The 18,735-nt window shown below is 48.5% G+C and overlaps 1 protein-coding gene across 6 annotated transcripts in view; it reads right to left on the reverse strand.

Moving 5' to 3' along the window:
* The window catches only part of GALNS (galactosamine (N-acetyl)-6-sulfatase), a 43,801-nt gene that overhangs the window by 15,987 nt on the left and 9,079 nt on the right, over nt 1-18,735 (reverse strand). For all 6 annotated transcript variants that reach the window (XR_011681335.1, XM_071440863.1, XM_071440862.1 and 3 more), the window contains 5 exons: nt 18,590-18,717; nt 17,752-17,891; nt 16,463-16,566; nt 9,955-10,091; nt 7,401-7,503 (listed from right to left, as the gene is read on the reverse strand). Coding sequence is in view for 5 of the 6 variants with exons in the window: in XM_071440863.1 (XP_071296964.1) it covers nt 7,401-7,503; nt 9,955-10,091; nt 16,463-16,566; nt 17,752-17,891; nt 18,590-18,717 (612 nt within the window). In the remaining variant the exon portion in view is untranslated. The remainder of the gene's footprint in view (nt 1-7,400; nt 7,504-9,954; nt 10,092-16,462; nt 16,567-17,751; nt 17,892-18,589; nt 18,718-18,735) is intronic.

Here is an 18,735-nt window from a genome sequence, read left to right on the forward strand (position 1 = left end):
TGTGTTTTCAATTCGATTCATGGCAAGCTGGTTTTGAGGCATGACAGTGGGGATGGGAGTGCTGCAGAAGGGGAGACATTGCCCCATTCCTGTCTGTGGCCATCTGGGGGGGCACAAGGTGGGATTTTCCCTGCAGCAGCCCTGGCTTTGAAGGGCTCAGCTCCTGGCAATGTCCTGGGGAAGCAGCTGGGAGCAGCAAGGGGTTAAATGCAGGCTGGGCACCAGAGCTGCCAGCTCCATCTGCCCCAGCCCTGCCAGCCCCCCTCCCTCCCTCCCCAGCCCTGATTTGCCAGCTGGGAGCTCCCTAATCCCTGGCCTGCAGCCTCCAGGGCCACCAGAGCCCATTTAAACCCCTGCAAGAGCCAAAAATGCAAAAAGCACTCATTTCCCTGGGCAGGCAATAAAGCAGGGCCCCCTAGCCCAGCCCAGCCCAGCCCAGCCAGGCCTGGCCCCAAATGGACTTGTTAAAGCTGGGTTTTACAATTCCAGCCCCCATGCTGCTCCTCACAATCCCAAAGTGCCCCAAGACATGGACAGAGACATGGAGAGCAGTAAATGGGAGTGCTCCAAGGCAAGGGGGAAAGCAGCTGTAGCATTTGCTTATAAAACAAACTGAAAAGGCTCTCTACAGATGTTGGTAGGATTTGATTGGCAAACAATTTTTTAAAAATATCCCGTGTTTTTAATGGACAGCTGGTCAGTGGAGCAGTTAATATTCTGCTTTTCAATAAAGCAAGAAGTTTAGAAGCCCATGAAATCCCATTTATCTGCACAGGGCTATAGATTCCTGAATCACTGACTGGAAAAATAAGGGAGTTGCTTGATAGGTTGGAGTGGCCCTACCAATAATGGACTTTAAATGGATACAAAACTGATTGACCTTCCCAGCCTGTGATGCCACAGGCCTCTGAAACACACAGGCAAAAGAGATTTTTGTGGGTTTTTTTTTCCCCACAAAAGGACCAGTTAATGAAAAGGTATCAAAGCCTCCATAACATCCAAATTATAATTTGGATGCAAATCAAACAAGCAATTTAATTAAGAGCCTGCTAATTGGTACAATGCTCCTCGCTGCAAATGCTTCAGTGTGAAAGATTTTCGTCTCTGGGGTGTTTGTTTAGACATTGCTCTGTTTCTATTTTATCTTGTGTTTCCCAGGAAATCCTTGCAGCCCAGACTCCAAAACACATTCCCAAAGATTCCCAGGAAAGAAAATGCTGGGACAATTTACCTGATGCCACCAGCCCAAAGCCACCTGTCATTCTAATTTAAGCATTCAGTGCCCTCTTGAAAAGCAGTCTAGTGGAGAAAAGTCAAATAAATAAATAGGTAAGTAAATAAAACCCCAAGAATACCATTTTAGGACATTTCTAAGGCATTCCAAGTTTATCCCTGCAAATAAAATGGAATATTGCTATTTTTATGTACTCTGTGAGTCAATATTCAACTGCAGAGAGAGCTTCAAAGATTTTCTATCTACTCATCAACAAATTAGTAAAAAAAAAAAAGCTATAAATGTACAAAATTCAATGTTATTTATTTTGTATAGGTAGGTTTGGTGATGTTTGGAGCTGGAGAAGAGCCAAGAGCTGCCTAGGCCTGTCCTAGCCAGCAGGATAACATCACCCAATTCCTGTCTCCTGTTACCCCTAAAACTGTTCATTGTCACCCTGCTCATAGCAATATGTGCAGGGATCAATAATTTGGGCACATTCTGGTTTTTGTCCCTGCTCCCTATCCAAGGTAAGGCTGGAGTCCCCATCCCTGCAGTGCTCAGGGAAGGCCTGGCTGTGGCTCAGGGCTCACACCTGGGGACTGGTCCCTCCATGACCCTGGGGGCTTTTCCAGCCTCCAGGGCTCACTGATCAAACACAGCACAAAGGTCACAAATGCCCTGGGTTTCAGCAAACTCTTGGGGTTTTCTCCTCCTGAAAAAACCAAACCAGTGGCTCCTTTCTGGAGCATCTCCTGCCTTCTGAGGGAGCCCAAACACAGCATCAAAGCTCCTGCCCAGCTCTTACAGTGTTTGCCACCACCACAGAAACCTGTTTGCTGCAGGACAGACCCCAACAATCCTTTCCTTCAATGATTCTGATTAAAACATGACATTCCCTGCCCACCAGGTGAGCCTTCCAGCCATCACCACCCCTGGCCTTCTCAGCAATCCCAGAGCCCGGGTTGTTTTTCCATCCCTGGGATGCAGCAGCCTTTGGTTGCACAGCTTTAATTTCCAGAGCAAATGGCCCACAGATGCTGTGTCAATATAGACATGAGACAAACACAGCCAGTTGCCAGTTTGGGCTCCCTGCCAAGAGATGGAATCACCACTTGTGTTAACGGGAGCCCTCTGGCAATTGCTCAGCCTGGCTGCAGCCCAGCCCAGCCCAGCTCTGCCTCCTGCTCTGCTCTCCTCACCCCCCAGCACCAGCAGGGCACCAAAAGCAGGTGAATACTGCAAGCAGAAAAGCACAGCTGGCAATTAAAGCCTGGAATTTTTGTTTCTTGCTGTAAACGGCGCCCTTGGCCTCCTGACCATGCCTGGAGAAATCCCCCTTGGGATCAGCTGCAAGTGGGGGTGCCAGGCTTCAACCCTGTGCACCCAGAATTGCTGCTGGTGGGTTTAGAGGCTGGAAGAGCCCCTGGGATGGGCAACCCCAGAGATGATGGGCACCCCTTGGGGGTAAGTGGCCCCCAGAGATGATGGGCAGCCCTTTGGGGATGATGGGCACTCCCAGGGATGATGGGCACTCCCAGGGATGATGGGCAGCCCCTGGGATGATGGGCAGCCCCTGGAATGACAGGCACTCCCAGGGATGATGGGCACTCCCAGGGATGATGGGCACTCCCAGGGATGATGGGCAGCCCCTGGGATGATGGACAGCCCCTGGGATGATGGACAGCCCTTGGGGATGATGGGCACTCCCAGGGATGATGGGCAGCCCCTGGGATGATGGACAGCCCTTGGGGATGATGGGCAGCCCTTGGGATGATGGGCAGCCCCTGGGATGATGGGCAGCACTCAGGGATGATGGGCAGCCCCTGGGGATGATGGGCAGCCCTTGGGGATGATGGGCACTCCCAGGGATGATGGGCACTCCCAGGGATGATGGGCAGCCCTTGGGATGATGGGCAGCCCCTGGGATGATGGGCAGCCCCTGGGATGATGGGCAGCCCCTGGAATGACAGGCACTCCCAGGGATGATGGGCAGCCCTTGGGGATGATGGACAGCCCTTTGGGAATGACGGGCAGCCCCTGGGAATGACGGGCAGCCCCGGGATGGGCAGCGCAGCGAGCTCCGATCGATGCCTGGTTCTTATGCTCAGAGGACCAAAATCAAATGTCATTATTTGTGAGGTTCTACTTGACTTCACATCCCCGGTGCAGAAAAGGCTTTATCGATCCCTTCACGTGCAGGAGAAGGGCAACGGCAGAGCCTGACTGGAATAACCCCTCTGGCATTTCGCATTAAAACAACAGCGGCAGCTTTAGAGCCACAGCTCGAGGAATCCCAGGGCAGGCTCCCAACAAGCTGACAGCACAAAGGTTGATGTTATCAGCCCCTCTCCCACAACCAAAGGGCGTTTCCCACCTTTTTTCCTTCGTTATTTTTTCCCCCTTCTTGCCTCAGTGCTCTTGGGAGGTACAAGGGCTGCTCTGTGCTGGATGCTTTTGGTGGGAGGCAGAGAAAAGGAAATTTCCTTTCTGCTGCCTCCATTCCTGCCTCCTCTATCCAGCAGCACTACATTAGGAAATTCCTGAAGACTTGCTGCCTATTCTGGTAAATTTATAGAAAATACCCATTTTTCACCCTTTCAGACCCTTACTTTCAAAACCCCCAGCATTTGACAGGTGGCTGCCAGTAGAAGTCCTGTGTGTTTTCACTGTCCAAGAGGGATCTCCCCAGGTTTATCCTCAGTTCTCCCTTTGCTCCTGCACACATGGCTATTTTCATCACTGCTGATTTTTGCTACAAGGGAAAAAAGGTGAACAACAATGGAAAAGCTTTGATATCCAGCAGTCCTGGAGCAGCAGGGACTCAGCCCACGTGCAGGAGGCAGATTTTTCTGCCTCTATCAAACTGTTTAAAAATACAAACACATTTTTCAAGTCAGGCTTCCTTTCATCTCCCTCTGTCCCATTTATCACCTCTTGAATGTCAGAGATGTCAAATTATGTAAACATGAGCCACCTATATAGATGGAAGGCAGGTAAACAGCTCCAAATAAGCATCCTGTGCAATCCTCAGGGAAAATGTCCCACAAAATGCTTACTCCCACTTGATTCTGTGAGTGAGCCTTCCCTTCATGCCTTCAAGAGACCACCCCCTCAAGAATCAAGAAATCCAGTTAATCCAGCAGAAAAGGCAGCATCAAGGTATCCTCCAGCACTGAGACAGACTACAAGACTTCCTGACAGGAGTCAGACTAGAAAAAAAAAAAATTGCTTGGGGGTTAAAAAATAAACAAACAAAAGCTGGGAAGAACAGAACAGCACAATTCATCTGTGTGTCAGATGACAAGCCCTAATCCCAGGCCATAAGGCAGAGGATGCAGACCAGTAAGGGCAGGCTGCTGTCATGGGACTGGGGGATGACAGCAAACCTGTGTGCTGCCTGCACGGGATGTTTCCAGAGCAAATATTCCGAGTGCCAGATGGAGAGAGGAGCCTTCAGAGCCCTGCTCTGCTCTGCTGTGCCTGCTGCAGGCTGTGTGTCCCTGGTAGGTTTTCATTTGTGTGTACATCCTTTATTACTGAAGCAACTCACACCCCATCAAACACAGCTTTCCACATCCTCCCTCACCATCCTGCTCATCCCAAACAGGCACTAGCTCCCCATTTTCCAGTAGCAGCATGAAAATGGGGTTGTGGCTGCTTTAATGAGATAATCCCATCTAAAAGTCAAACAAAAAATGGGAATTAAACCCGGGGCAAGTTTACTGTATCAGTGATTTTCCACACAGTCAATTACCAAGGGACTTCTGAAAGTGCAAGGAGGGCTGGCTAAAGTCTGTCAAAACCATGAAATATTCCCCTACTCATAAAACAAACCTCTCCAAAATGGGCAGGCAGCTGTTTTGCCACATCTGGCCAACTTCAGCTCTCTTTCCAATGGATGACAGGAAAACCACATATTCCAGGTCTGAGTGGGGACCTTCACACTGAGAGTTTCGTATCTGGAACTCTCACTGGATTCACAATGAGGAAAGACCTCTAAAGATCATACAATTAACAAATCCTCATTAGCTGGAGTTCTACTGGGATGGCAAGTCAACCTTATTGAACAAACAGCCAACAGTCAGAATTCCAAATGCCACAGATGTGCATGGATTTATAGTTGTTTTTCAAATGGAATTAGCAAACAAAGTGGCCTCTTTGATTCCAGAGTCCAATATCAACACAGCTGGGAAGCCCAGTGACTGAAAGAGGGAACTGTGTTGTAAGGTGAGCTTAGAAACTCCTCCAGCAGGGCTGGGAGCTGTGGAGCTGCTCTGCATTCTGATTTATTTCTATTTTTAAACTTGCGAGGTTTGTAATTAATGGCTCGAAGACATGAGGAGAATTGGAACAAATCTCAGCCTCAGCTTCCTCTGCGTGTTGTTAATGGCTGCTCTGGCCACTAATGTGCTCCAATTTTCCCCACATCAAGCTCATGTGATCCAAGCTGCAGGAAAGAGAGTGGATTTGTAATCATCTCTCTGATGTACAGGATAATTGCTGACTTTTATCAGACAGCAGTTAAACAAAGACTTGGAAAGAAATAAATATTCCTTAATTGCAGCACTGCCACTGCTCACAGTGGGAGAGCCTCTGGAAGGAGTAGCTGGTCCCCATTATCACTGTTCCACACTCAGACGTGGAGGAATGAGTTGAGTTCCATGCAGGGGTTTATTTATTTCCCCACTGGAATGAGGGTTTGTGCTTTTATCACCACGGAGAGCGAGGATTGCTGTGGGAATCTGCCACCCCTGCACCCAAACACACAGACAGAGGAGCTCCCAGTTCCTCCCACCCAGGGAAAACCCTCCACGGGTGATAAACAGGTTTTACTCACACACAAGACAAATAAATGATCTCATTTTATCTGTGTGGAATTAGCACCGAGACGGAGCATAAAAAACATTTCTAGAGCCAACTTTCCTTTCCTGCCTGCTCCCTGTAAAACAAGCTTTAAATCCTGAAGCACTGCAGTCTGAAAAAAGACAAACACACACATTTACAGCCCTGAATGGAAATGACTCCCTTGGAGCTGACACTTCCTTCTACCCCCAGGACATCCCAGTGAAAGAATCCCTGCACTTTTATATCCACAAATGTCACCAGCACTTAGTTCTGCACCTGTGATGCCTTGAGGACCTTCCATGAGTTCAAAAAAAAAAAAAAAAACAAAAAAAAGCATAAAAAAATTAAATCATGCAAACAACCCCTCCCCAAGCCCAGGCTGCTGTCAGGAGTGCTGAGAGCTGGGCCTTAGTGCTCTGGGTTCCTGTCTGAAGGGATCTGCAGCAAGGCACACGTGTGAAGCTGTCACTCAGCAAATGCCCCAGAGTTTAGAGCCAAGAAAGACACAAAAAGAAAAGGAAATAATAGTGCTTAACATCTAACTGTGAGGAGATCAGCCAGGAAATAAATAAAATAAATCAAATGGTGTACATAGCGTGATGTGAGCTCACAGAAGTGCTGATAACAGATTAAACACGTTTACTTCACTGGTTTCAACCCCTGCTGTATTTTCCATTGTGCCTTTCCTACAGCTTTCCTTTTCAACCATCACAAACCCAACAAACTCATCCCAGTTCCATTTCAATAATTCAAAATAGGTGTTTTGTGCCAGGAATCGTGAGGCTCATGGTCAGTGTGGCACCAGGCTCCAGACTTTCCCAGAATATCCTGAGTTGGAAGGGACCCACAAGGACCAGGGAGTCCAACCACGGGTGAACATCTGAAAGCTCAGGATTCAGAGGGAAGGTTTAATATTGAGGGGGATTAAGGGTTGATTAAAGGGAGCATCCCTCAGAACAACTTGGAATTTGCTCGTTTTCCTCTCTTTGTACCTGGTTTCAGGAGGGGGAGGTCCAGTCCCCTCAGGATTTTTTAGGATCACAGAATTCTTTAGGTTGGAATATCCTCTAAGGTCATCAAGTCCAGCTGTTCCCCCAGCACTGCCAAGGCCACCACATGTCCCCAAGTGCCACATCCTGTTAAACAGGAGGGCTGGGACTCCACCACCTCCCCGGGCAGCTGTGCCAGGGCTGGGCAGCCCTTTTGGGGCAGAAATATTCCTGATAGCCAACAGAAACCTGCACAGCAGCTCTGGCAGCTCTGAGGGGACTGAAGCATGGTGACATCCCCCAGTTTAAAGGGTGTCTGTGCCCAGGATCCCAGGTCCCTGTGCCATTACCTTGCTGTGCTCCTCCCAGGAGTTGCTCCAGGTCCAGTAGTGAGCTTTGTACAGCCCAGCTCTCACTGCCATCAGCTCGTTGCCACGATAATAGAAAATGGGCCTGGAAGGAGAGCAGAGCTGCATGAGAAACACCAAGAGGCAGGGCCCAGCCCCCTGATAAGGGCCACAAACCCCTTAATGGCATCCCACTTCCCATATGGATATCAGGCAGGAACAGGCTGCCTCCTAATAGTCTCCTCTGCAAGGTTTTCAATTAACATTTCTTAAAGTGTTCATCAAGTTGAGGGCTCACAGGGTGCAAGAATGAAACATTATCCAGCTTGGCTGCCAGTGATTGTTAATCCTTGAACTCCCAGCCCCTGGGATTTCCTCTGGAGCGTGGCGGTTCCAGTGTCAGCCAGCTCTCAAGTGCCTGCCTGCCAGGAAAAAGGGACTCAGGGGCTCTGGGATGCTCAGGCTGCTCTGCCCAGCTCGGCCATGGAGCTGGCAGTGCCACACGGGCAGGGTGGAGCTGGCAGTGCCACACGGGCAGGGTGGCCAGGAGGACACCAGATGCCGGCGTGTTCTGGATGACATCTCTGAGAAACTCCACATGGAAAAACCTGGCAGCCAGACATGCTGTGGTTTTCATTCCTCTCCATTTTTCCCCCCCAAACCTCACTTTGCAGCATGTAAACACGCTGCTAAAGCTGCACTTGCTCCCAGAGGTTTCCCTAATTAATAATTCATCCAGGAAATGCATCTCACTCGCTGCATCTGTGCTGCTCCCTGGGCATCCCAGCAACATTCCTGCTGGTTTTCCCAACAAAACACTCCTGGTTTTTTTGAGGGGACAGCACAAAATTTTACTGGAAGGGACTATCTTCAGGAGAGGGGGTTGATTTTTTGGTGCAGTTCCTCTGTCCAGCTCTTTTGGGCTGCTGACAGGACACGAGGGTGAAGCTGTTTGTCATTGTCAGGGGGAACCTTTGTCTTTCCTTCTCAGATGAGGCCACTCCAAAAATGACTCACTCTGGTGATGCCACCTGAAAAAACCTGTCCCTAAATGCAAGGTGAAATTTAAATATCCCTGTGTGAATGACAGGAGTGGCCTCAGAGCTCTTTTAGCCTCACAGTAACAAGGAGCCTCCCTCCTTTGTCACCAAGAGGAACAAAGGGAAAACAACTTTGTCACCAGGAACAAAGGGGAAACAACTTGGTCCCCAGGAAGAAGGGGAAGCTGCTCCCTGAAAATCCCATTCCTGCATCCTTAATGCACCTGGAAGTGAAATAAAGGCAGCAAGACAAAGCTGCCAATGTGCAGCACCTGATCTAAACCAGTGCCATCATCAAAACCTCCCAGAAATATTCCACACAGCACTCCAGTCTCCTTTTCCTTGCCATCAACAGCCAACACTTGATCAGTTATTATGTGCCCTCCTGACTGAAGGTTTTAGGTTTTTCCTGGTAAAAAAATACATTTTCTATTCTGAAGGAGGATTCCAGCTTGTACTCAGTATTCTGATATAAATTATTTCTTTTCCCCATTCACTTTTTTCCTTTTTAAGCTTAAAAGAACACAAAAACTGCATTTCCTGTAAAGTTTTTGGGGGGTTGTGAAGACTTTGTCCTGGTCATGTCTAGGGGAAAAAAAAAGGAAATAAAAAGAAGGAAAAGAAAAGCCACAATGTGCTTTGAGTGACTGTTATTGTAACACAAGCAAGGGGTTGGTGACTGCACTGAAATTCCCTTTTAAAACAACAAAGAAATTTTCCAAACTTCCAGAAGATGGGCCAGGCTTTTCCTGTAATACTCAGGTGTGCTCCTTGCTTAAGAGGCACAAAAGGAATTTCACAGCACAAAGGCTCTCATCCAAGAAGGAAAAGAGCTCCAAAAATGTTTTCCATGCCTAAGTTTCCTTGCTATCTCCCAAAGAAAATGATTGCAGTCAGATTTCCCAGGCTGCCAAATTCCTCACCAAAATCCCAACTCCAAGACCTCTCCTGACCTCTGACATTTCCAATAAAATATTTGTTGGCAGGATTTGCTGTCAGATCTTGGTGCCTGTGCCCAAGAACTGACAGCACATAGAGATTCCAGGTCTCTCACCCAAAGCTATCCCTGCAGAAGCATTCCCAGGACCTTGGGAAGAGGATTTTCCTGGTGTTTCCAGGTCCTCTGCAGCAGCACAGCCTTCCCCTCCCAGCTCTGCAGCAGGACAAGGACCCAGCACACTCTGGGCAGCTTTTGCAGTGATAAATAATGGATTGTCCCCCAGCCAGGCTCCAGTTCTCAGGCTTTTATCTCCCCTCCTGCCATATGTTGTTCCAGGGATCCCTGCTAACCCTGTGACATTTTCATCTGTCCCCAGACTCCAGTGTATGGCAACATGCCACATGTCAGGAATTCCCACCTCAGCCTGTTCCAGCGGAGCAGCAGCTCGGGGGAAGCTCTGCTGCTGCCTGCACTCAGCTCCCATTAAATACTTGTGAGCTGGAGATAAAAACCCAGCCCCAAAGCTGGCATCCCTTCAGGCAGGAGCAGGGCTGGCAGCCCTGGGATAATCACTGACCTGTCAATTAGCTTGCCCTGCAGGATGACAGGTAAAAGGTCGATGCCATCAATCTGTCTGTCACTGGGAGGCTGCAGACCCGCCAGGGAGAGGCTGGTGCTGAACAGATCCATCACACTGCCCAGCTGATGGCTGACCTGCAACCAAAAACCAACAGGAACATGTTTGCAAAGAGCCCTTCAGGAAAATCTGTGTGGAAACAGGTTCCCTCCAAAGCAGCCTGCAAACCTCTCCCTTTACACTGCTGCAGCCACCAGTAAACTCCTCTGAAAACAATAAAGCAAAGGAAACAATCCCTATTTCTCCACTTCCAGGGAGAATTTTCATTTTTTATTCTTTTTTTCTCCATTTTCCTCTCCTCACTCCTGTGTATCCCTTTTCCAGGAGTGTGCTGTCACAGGGCTCAACTTAATTTAGCAAATTCCAGCTCATTTGTGGATTGAAAAATCAGCACTTACACCAAGGGAAAAAAAGTCCTTGATTTGTTCCCTTCTCCAGGTCAACTCTGGTGTCCAGAATACCCTGAGAGAGTTCCCAGAAAGCACAGGGATAGATGGATAATAACAAAAAGAGCCTGATGACTTCATCTGCAAACCATTTCCAACAATTCAAGAACTGTAAAGTTGTGGTATTTTTAGTCCATATTTTAATAAGGGAGAAAAACATCTGGGTTTGGCTTCAATGGAGATGTGCAAGGGTTTTTTTCCCCCTTTTTCCTTACTTGGAAGCCATACTCATCTCTATGCTCTTAATTATTTATATTTTAAAACCCTCCAAAGTCTGTTCTGCCTGATTCTTTGTGAGCCTTTGCTCCCTCCCTGATTGTGGGAGTTGTTGCAGGGTGTTTAATTAGTCAGTGACACACTCACTTAAAGCAGCTGCTGCCACATCAGGAGCACCAGGATGCACTAGCACAAGATGTGACAGGAAAAGAGCATTTTCAGCCACAGCACTTGTTGGGAAACAAGAAACCATTGGATACAACCCCACAGCTGTGAGCACCAAAGCACTTTCTGACTAAAATCCAAGTCCAATCTCAACAGAACAATTTTGGGACTATCAAAGACCTTTTACCTCTGATTCTACTCACAAACAGAGCCCCAGCCCCTAAGCTGACACAAATTATTTAAATGCAACAAATGATGACATGATAAATGAACTTTTATGAGATGCTAGCTCAAAAATAAAGGGAAAAAAAGGGGATACTAAACCTTGTATTAAGAGGCTGGGCTGAACAAAGTGAACACAAAGGAAGAATTAAGAAATTAAAAAAAAAAAAAAGAACTGGAGAAAGCAACATGCAGGGGCCTAATTACAAGTTTAACATTACAATATCACATTACTTGATTACAGTCATTTCAATTTTTAATGGCTTTCATTCATCAGGAGGTGTTGGCAGGAACACATCTTATTAAAGCTGCATGCAAGAATCCTGCCACAATTCCTTGGGAGGAAACAAAGTGCAAAGCTTGAAGCACAAGAGGGAACCTGGCTTTGGAAATCCTTGGGAAAGCAGCTGGATCAGCTGACCATGACCAACAGGGCCCTCAGTTCAGGATTTATCCATGATTTATCCATGGCCACAGCCTGGGAAAGCTCCTGCTCAGCCTGGCCTTGGGGACAGGCACAAAGGGAGACATTTCCCAGACAAGCTGTGGCTGCCCCAGCTCTGCAAGTGCTCAAGGCCAGCTTGGATGGGGTCTGGAGAACATTTATTCTTTATTTTAGTGCAGCCTTTTCCTCTCCTTAAAATGATTTTAATCATCTAGTCCCACTTCCCAGCTCCAGCAGGGCCATCCCAGAGCACAGGGCACAGGATGGTGTCCAGGCACTTCTGGGTGTCCCCTGAGGGACCTCCACAGCCCCTCTGGGCACAGAGGAAAGCTCTGCCTCATGTCCAGGTGGAAATCCCTGGGATCATGGAACTCCCTGGGGACATGGCTGAGGGCCCTCTGAGCCCTGTCCTGTCCCCTCCCTGCACAAGGACATGGCTGAGGTCCCTCTGAGCCCTGTCCCTGCACAAGGACATGGCTGAGGTCCCTCTGAGCCCTGTCCCTGCACAAGGACATGGCTGAGACCCCTCTGAGCCCTCTCCCTGCACAAGGACATGGCTGAGACCCCTCTGAGCCCTGTCCCTGCACAAGGACACGGCCAGGGTCCCTCTGAGCCCTGTCCCTGCACAAGGACATGGCCAGGGTCCCTCTGAGCCCTGTCCCTGCACAAGGACATGGCTGAGGTCCCTCTGAGCCCTGTCCCTGCACAAGGACATGGCCAGGGTCCCTCTGAGCCCTGTCCCTGCACAAGGACACGGCTGAGGTCCCTCTGAGCCCTGTCCCTGCACAAGGACATGGCTGAGACCCCTCTGAGCCCTGTCCCTGCACAAGGACACAGCCAGGGTCCCTCTGAGCCCTATCCCTGCACAAGGACACAGCCAGGGTCCCTCTGAGCCCTGTCCCTGCACAAGGACATGGCTGAGGTCCCTCTGAGCCCTGTCCCTGCACAAGGACATGGCTGAGGTCCCTCTGAGCCCTGTCCCTGCACAAGGACATGACCAGGGTCCCTCTGAGCCCTGTCCCTGCACAAGGACACGGCCAGGGTCCCTCTGAGCCCTGTCCCTGCACAAGGACACGGCTGAGGTCCCTCTGAGCCCTGTCCCTGCACTAGGACATGGCTGAGGTCCCTCTGAGCCCTGTCCCTGCACAAGGACACGGCTGAGGTCCCTCTGAGCCCTGTCCCCAGGGCTGAAGCTGGGCCCATGAGCAGCTCCCAGCCCTGGAGGTTCCTCCCTGGGCTCATTCCCACCTGCAGAGCTGCAGAAGGAGCAGCTCCAACCCCTCCTGCTCCCCCCACCCAGCCCCTGGCTGAGCCCTTTTGTAATCAGAGCTCTCACAATTTCTCCATCTAATCCAAAAATCACTTTTCCTGTTGTGGCTCCGTCCCAGCGCCTCAATCTTTTGATAAGAGGCAATTGCTGACCCCGGGCTCGTGCCTTTAATGTCACCTCATTTATCCAGAGCGTGGGGACACTCCTGGGGGGCCACCACGCTCCCCTTGTCCTGGCCCTTATTAACCAGCACCAGATGTAGATGACTCTCTTTAATCATCCAATTACGTTTCTGCTCTCAGACAACATTTTTGCCGTGAAGCAGAGAAAACTTCTTAAGGAAATTAAATGCCCATGCCACAGCCACTTGGATTTATCTGTACGCTGCAGCACCACATTGAAGAAGGAAAAAGGGAAAAAAAAAAACAGGTTAATGTTTATATAAAACTTTGAAGTATTTTCAGAGAAAAAATAAAAAAATTACCATTTTTCTCCTGTCAACAGGGCTCTTTCATTCTAGTTGCCTTTCCTTTTTATTTATTTCATTTTTTTTCTCAAGAAAAGAAAAAGAAAAATCCAGAGAGGGCAACAGCCCAGAGAAAATAAATAATATATAAACGGAGGGAGATCAGATATTGCTGTATCAGTGAGGAACAGCCGGTATTACGCACGTAAGGACGGATTTTTTTCCCCCTCCTTCCCCCCCTTCTTTTTAATAAACTCTCAGTATCCACACAACGTCTTTAAGAAAATGAAATCCTTTTGCTGTGGGCCACGGCGCTGGAAGAAATAGTCCCCAGTGCTGTTATCAGTGCTTTCAAGCTTTAACTCTGAATCAAAGGCGACAATTAATAAAGTCGCCCCCGCCAGGAATGGAAAGGAGGAAAGCTAAATATTTGAAACTGGGTGAACAAATGTCAGGGTGTTTTTAAATAAAATCCTTTTACAGTTATCACAGCGAGCAGACCTGATATCCCTGTCTAATTCAATTTCAATTTGCGCCCCATGGGAGATAGGGAAGAAAAGGTTGCAATGCTGTCTTTGGGTTGATATGTTCTTTTCTCCTTCAGGAAGCAGGCACGAGAGAGGAAGGGGAGGAGGGCGAGGGGAGAGAGGAGGAGGATTCAAATACCAATAGAATATGATTTTTTTTTTTCCAGCTGGATCCTTCCAGAAGGCAGATGTGATGTGGGGAATGTTGAAACGCTGATTTGTTGTGAATTCACCTGGAAAACGGAGCCGAGGAGGGAAGTGCAGCCAGGCTGTTTGTGTGGGAATAAATATTCCTGGTGGGGAGCAGAACTCACTGAGTGTTGATGCCAAGAGCAACACACTCCTGAGGCATCTTTCCCCTCCAAAAACCTGCAAACCAGCCAACTGCACCAATTATCCCCAGCTCCACGGAGAGCCTGGCAGGTGCTCCCTCCCTGTCCCTCACTCCTTGTGTTTAGACCCTGGTGCTCCTGTATTTTTATTAAATGAATGTGCCCTTTAATAAAAACAACTCCCCCCAGCCTTATGGATCAAGAAAATTATTAACAAACTGCCAGGTGGAATCCTGGAATGGTTTGGGTTGGAAGAGACCTTAGAGCTCATCCAGTGCCACCCCTGCCATGGCAGGGACACCTCCCACTGTCCCAGGGTGCTCCAAACCCTGCCCAGCCTGGCCTTGGGCACTGCCAGGGATCCAGGGGCAGCCACAGCTGCTCTGGGCACCTGTGCCAGGGCCTGCCCACCCACATAGAGAGGAATTCCTTCCCAATATCCCAGCTAACCCTGCCCTCTGGCAGTGGGAGCCATTCCCCCCTGTCCTGGCACTATCTGCTCATATAAAAAGGCCCTTTCCCTCCATTCTCAAGGCACTGCAAGGCTGCAGTGAGGTTTCCCTGGAGCATTCCCATCAGCAGACAGAGCTTTCCACACAATAACTGGATTTCACTGCCAGAGACACAAACTCTCCTTTCCTGGCTGCAGTTGTTCCACCTGCAACAGCTCCTGGCCCTTCCCTTGCTCCTCAAACCACTGCCCTGGGAGCAAACCCAGCATAGGAAGGACTTGACCCTTCAGCTTTCTGCTGAAATTCAGAACTCCCAAACCTTTGCTTCCTTCAACTCTTATCAAGTAGGAGCAATGAGAGACTTTGAAGCAGCTTTCCCACATTTCACAGCTACCTGGAGTGCACAGGCCTGGGGCTGAGCAGTTAAATCTCCTCCAGAGGATGGTGAAGCTACAGCAAGGTACAGGAAAAAAAGCCAAAAATGCAGTGGTGGACACAAATCTCTCACCTGTGGTCAGGGCTGCTGAGGGAGCAGTGCTGGAGCCTCGAAGGCAAGAACACAAGCAGAAAACACGGGTGAGTTTCTATCACAGTTCCTGAGCAGCAGATAAGGAGGTGAGCACGTGCTTAAGGCTGACACTGGCATGGTGGAGGAGAGATTTTGGGTGCATCCCAAAATCTGGGAGCTCCAGGCACAGCTGAGCTGCCCAGCCCGCCCTGCACACACACACAGCTCTGCACAGCAATTCAAGCAGCAGCTCCCAAAATCTACCTGGGAGAGGAGTCCCAGCCAGGCAGAAAAGAAGCAGGCACAAGGACTTCTCTCTCCTCCTGTTCTTAATTATCCTCAGAGTTACTACAATGGAAAGAATTTTTAAATTTGGGCATTTTCTTGTCCCCATTTATAATGCATGTTTACTTTTAGCACATTATTTAGTTTGGACCCAGCAAACAAAACACTCAGCTGCAGTTTCATGTTCTCCCTTGCTAGCCCAGGGCTGTTGTACTTGGCTTGCAAAGGCTTTATGGAAATGTTTAAATTTAAACAAAACGACTGTTTTCATTTCAAATTAGAAAAATAATAAACCATCCTTGGTAGGTTTGGTGAACTCTTGAAAAATAATGAAACCAAACCACCCTCCTGCCCTCAGCTGCAGATCTGAGCTGCCTCATGGTCCCTCCTAAATGTAAATGATAAATTATCATTAGCCTGCCTCAATTAAACCACCCCAATGGAATGCAACCTCCAGAAATGTTTTATTTATGACCAGTTTGCAGGCTGGAGCACGGTGCCCAGCTAATGAAGGATCACTTTCTGCAGGGCTCAGAGATGCTCACCAGGGGGAGGGGGCTGTGCTGTCCCTGGGATCCTGCAGCAGGACTGATTGCATCCTTCTGTAATGAGAGCTGGGACAAGGGGGGCTGGCAGTGCCACTGGGGGGTTATTCTGAAGTGATCATATCTGCATTTGTGTACAGGCAGCACAGAGCAATCATGTGGTGTCTGAACCTCCCTGAGTGGATCTTTCATCAAGCACCAAAGTGAGAGATGCGAGGGTCAAACCCTTGGGTACCTCAGGGCATGGGGAGTGTGGGGAGCAAATTCCTGCTCTTTATACTCCAGTTTGCTCAAACACATGAGAAACATCAAGGTCCAAAAGAGTAAAGAGGTTAAAAAGAGCAGGAAGACAAGAGCAGAGCCTCACAGCAAAACCGAGCACAAATTTTAATGCGAATTTGCATTAAAATGGCACAGTTGTCTGGGGCAGCAGCAGCTCCTTATTCACACAAACCCTCGGACTTGGTGCATGGTAAAAGTGTGAAGCAAAGCCCCCTGAGCCCAGCACGGAGCTCTGCACTCCCTGCAGCCCCCCAGGCTGCTGAGAAGTGCCCCAGGCAGAGACTCACCCCTCCTGCAGGGATGTGGCCGGGCCACCAGGCGATGGCCGGCTCCCTCATGCCACCCTCGAAGGTGGTTTGTTTGCCACACAGGAAAGGCCCATTGCTTCCTCCTAGAGACAGAAAAAAAGCCTTAAACCCCACAAAACACCAGCATTTCAAAAGGACACTGTCACCCGGGCTGGTCTGAAATGAATTCTCATTTCTGCATGGATGCTTCTTCAAAGGACGTGGCCAGAATTGGGTTTTTTGTCATTATTTCCTTGTTTGTTGTGTTGTGTTCGTGAGGGTTTTTTTTTCAATATCCATTTGTGATGAAATTTTAGGAGTGTCTTTTCAGCACAGGGAGAAAGTGACAGTTAAACACACCTTGCTATGAACAACCAAATGAAAACCAAGCCCCAAACAAACAGGAACTACCTCACTGGTGTTCTCCTTTCCTCTAAGGGTGTTAACTCCTGTCTGCAACCAAAGGAAATCTGACACTTTCAGGCAGAAATAGCATTTTTTCATAATGATTTTAAATTTTATAGTACCAGAACAATATTAGATGAAGGTGTAAGAATGAGAAAAATAATTCTGCATTCCCCGAATGGTCACTCAGAGATGGCCAGAGCTTTGCAGGAATATCTGGAGTTTTAACCCAACCCTGGAGCTCAGCTGGCCAAGAACAATCAGGGAGGTCTCATAACTGATTCCAGGTCACACAAAGTCAAAGCCAGTGGCTGAGCTGCAATCAGAACTCAGGTTACTCCCTGCTCTGTGGTTCAATAACCACAAGCCAAGCCTGGCTCCAAAGAGAAGAGAGCAGGTTCTAAAATCAATTTGCAGTGATTTGTTTCAGAGAAACCATCACTTAAACAAAAGAAAATTTGTTAGCTAACAAAACTCGTTTCTCTTCTTGATATTTTTCATGAGAGCTAAAGAATGAGGGACTCTTGAAGTCTCTCTAATTGCTCAGAAGGCTGAAATATGCATTTGGCAGATGGAGAGTAAACACCTTGCTAAGTTACTGAGCCTGGTTCCCAGTAAATTACAGAATATTCCCTCCCTGACAGTGCAAATACACACAGGTAACAGCAACACTGGGGCAAGGAAAAATTCCATTTGGCCAAGGACACCTCCTCCAACAGTGACCAGAAGCACTGAACATAAATTATTCCCAACATAAATACTCTGTCTTTTGAGGCTTCTCCTACCTCATAACACAGACTCCACACACAGGGCTTTTTTCTCCTCAAGAGAGAGAGGTTTAAGCCTTGATTTGCCAAGGCCAGGTTTGCTCAGCTGAGCCTCACCTTGTTTGGGAGCTGAAATGAGAGCAGCCCCGTTATCAGAGGTGAAGAACACAAAGGTGTTCTCACTGATGCCCAGCTGCTGGAGGTGCTTCAGGATTTTCCCAACGCTGTCATCGATCTCCCTCACAGCATCCCCATACCTGAGGCAAAAGGAGATGCAAAACACTCAGAGCAGCAAAAAAAGGGTCAGCACAACGTGTTCAGATTTCATTTGTACCCGTGCTGCAGAAATCCTTCTCATGCATCAGGTTTTCTGCTGCCACTGCAAACCTTTGTGTCTCTGGCCTGCAGAGAGCAGCCCTTGGGTATTGAGGGTCAGGGTTTGCTCAGCTGTGAGCCACTCCTGGACAGAGGAATTCAGCCATAAAATTCACAAACAGAGGCAAACCCACCTTGCCACAGACTGGGAGGTAATAACATGGTTTTCCTTATGGTTAGAAACTCTTTGAAGCAACACTCCCAGTGTCTACAGAGCTCTTTGCCTCCTCCAAACTGCCTTTTTAGGAGTGTTTTCTATTTGCTGGTCCCATTTATAGGCTTTTAAAAGAGGCACTGATCATACAAAAGCCTCCTAAAAAATCATCTGTGCCACAGACAGCATTTCACTCCTCACACAACTGGCAAAGGAGCCTAGAGCCCCCCTCCTCCCCCTGGGGTCACATGAGCTTCACTTCAGGTTAAAGCCAAATTATGAAACAACAATTCAAGCAAATAATGCATTTCAGCACACACACACTTGAGGAGTGATCCATGCCTTGGATCTACCAACCACTGCTCAGGTTGGCTGTGGCAGCTGCAGGAGGAATTAATTAAAACAACCCCAAAAAGCAGAACTTACAGCCCTCTCTGACTCGTGCCCAGGAACTGTTTGGAGGCATAAACAGGAGCGTGGGTAGCATCAATTGCCCAGTACAAAAAGAATGGCTGCTGGCTGGCCTGCTGCTTGCTAATAAAATCCAGAGCTTCCTGTAAACAACAATAAAA

The sequence above is a fragment of the Agelaius tricolor genome, unplaced genomic scaffold, assembly GCF_023055355.1.
Source record: "Agelaius tricolor isolate 1412-34295 unplaced genomic scaffold, bAgeTri1.0.p SCAF_15, whole genome shotgun sequence".
NCBI classification, from domain to species: domain Eukaryota; kingdom Metazoa; phylum Chordata; class Aves; order Passeriformes; family Icteridae; genus Agelaius; species Agelaius tricolor.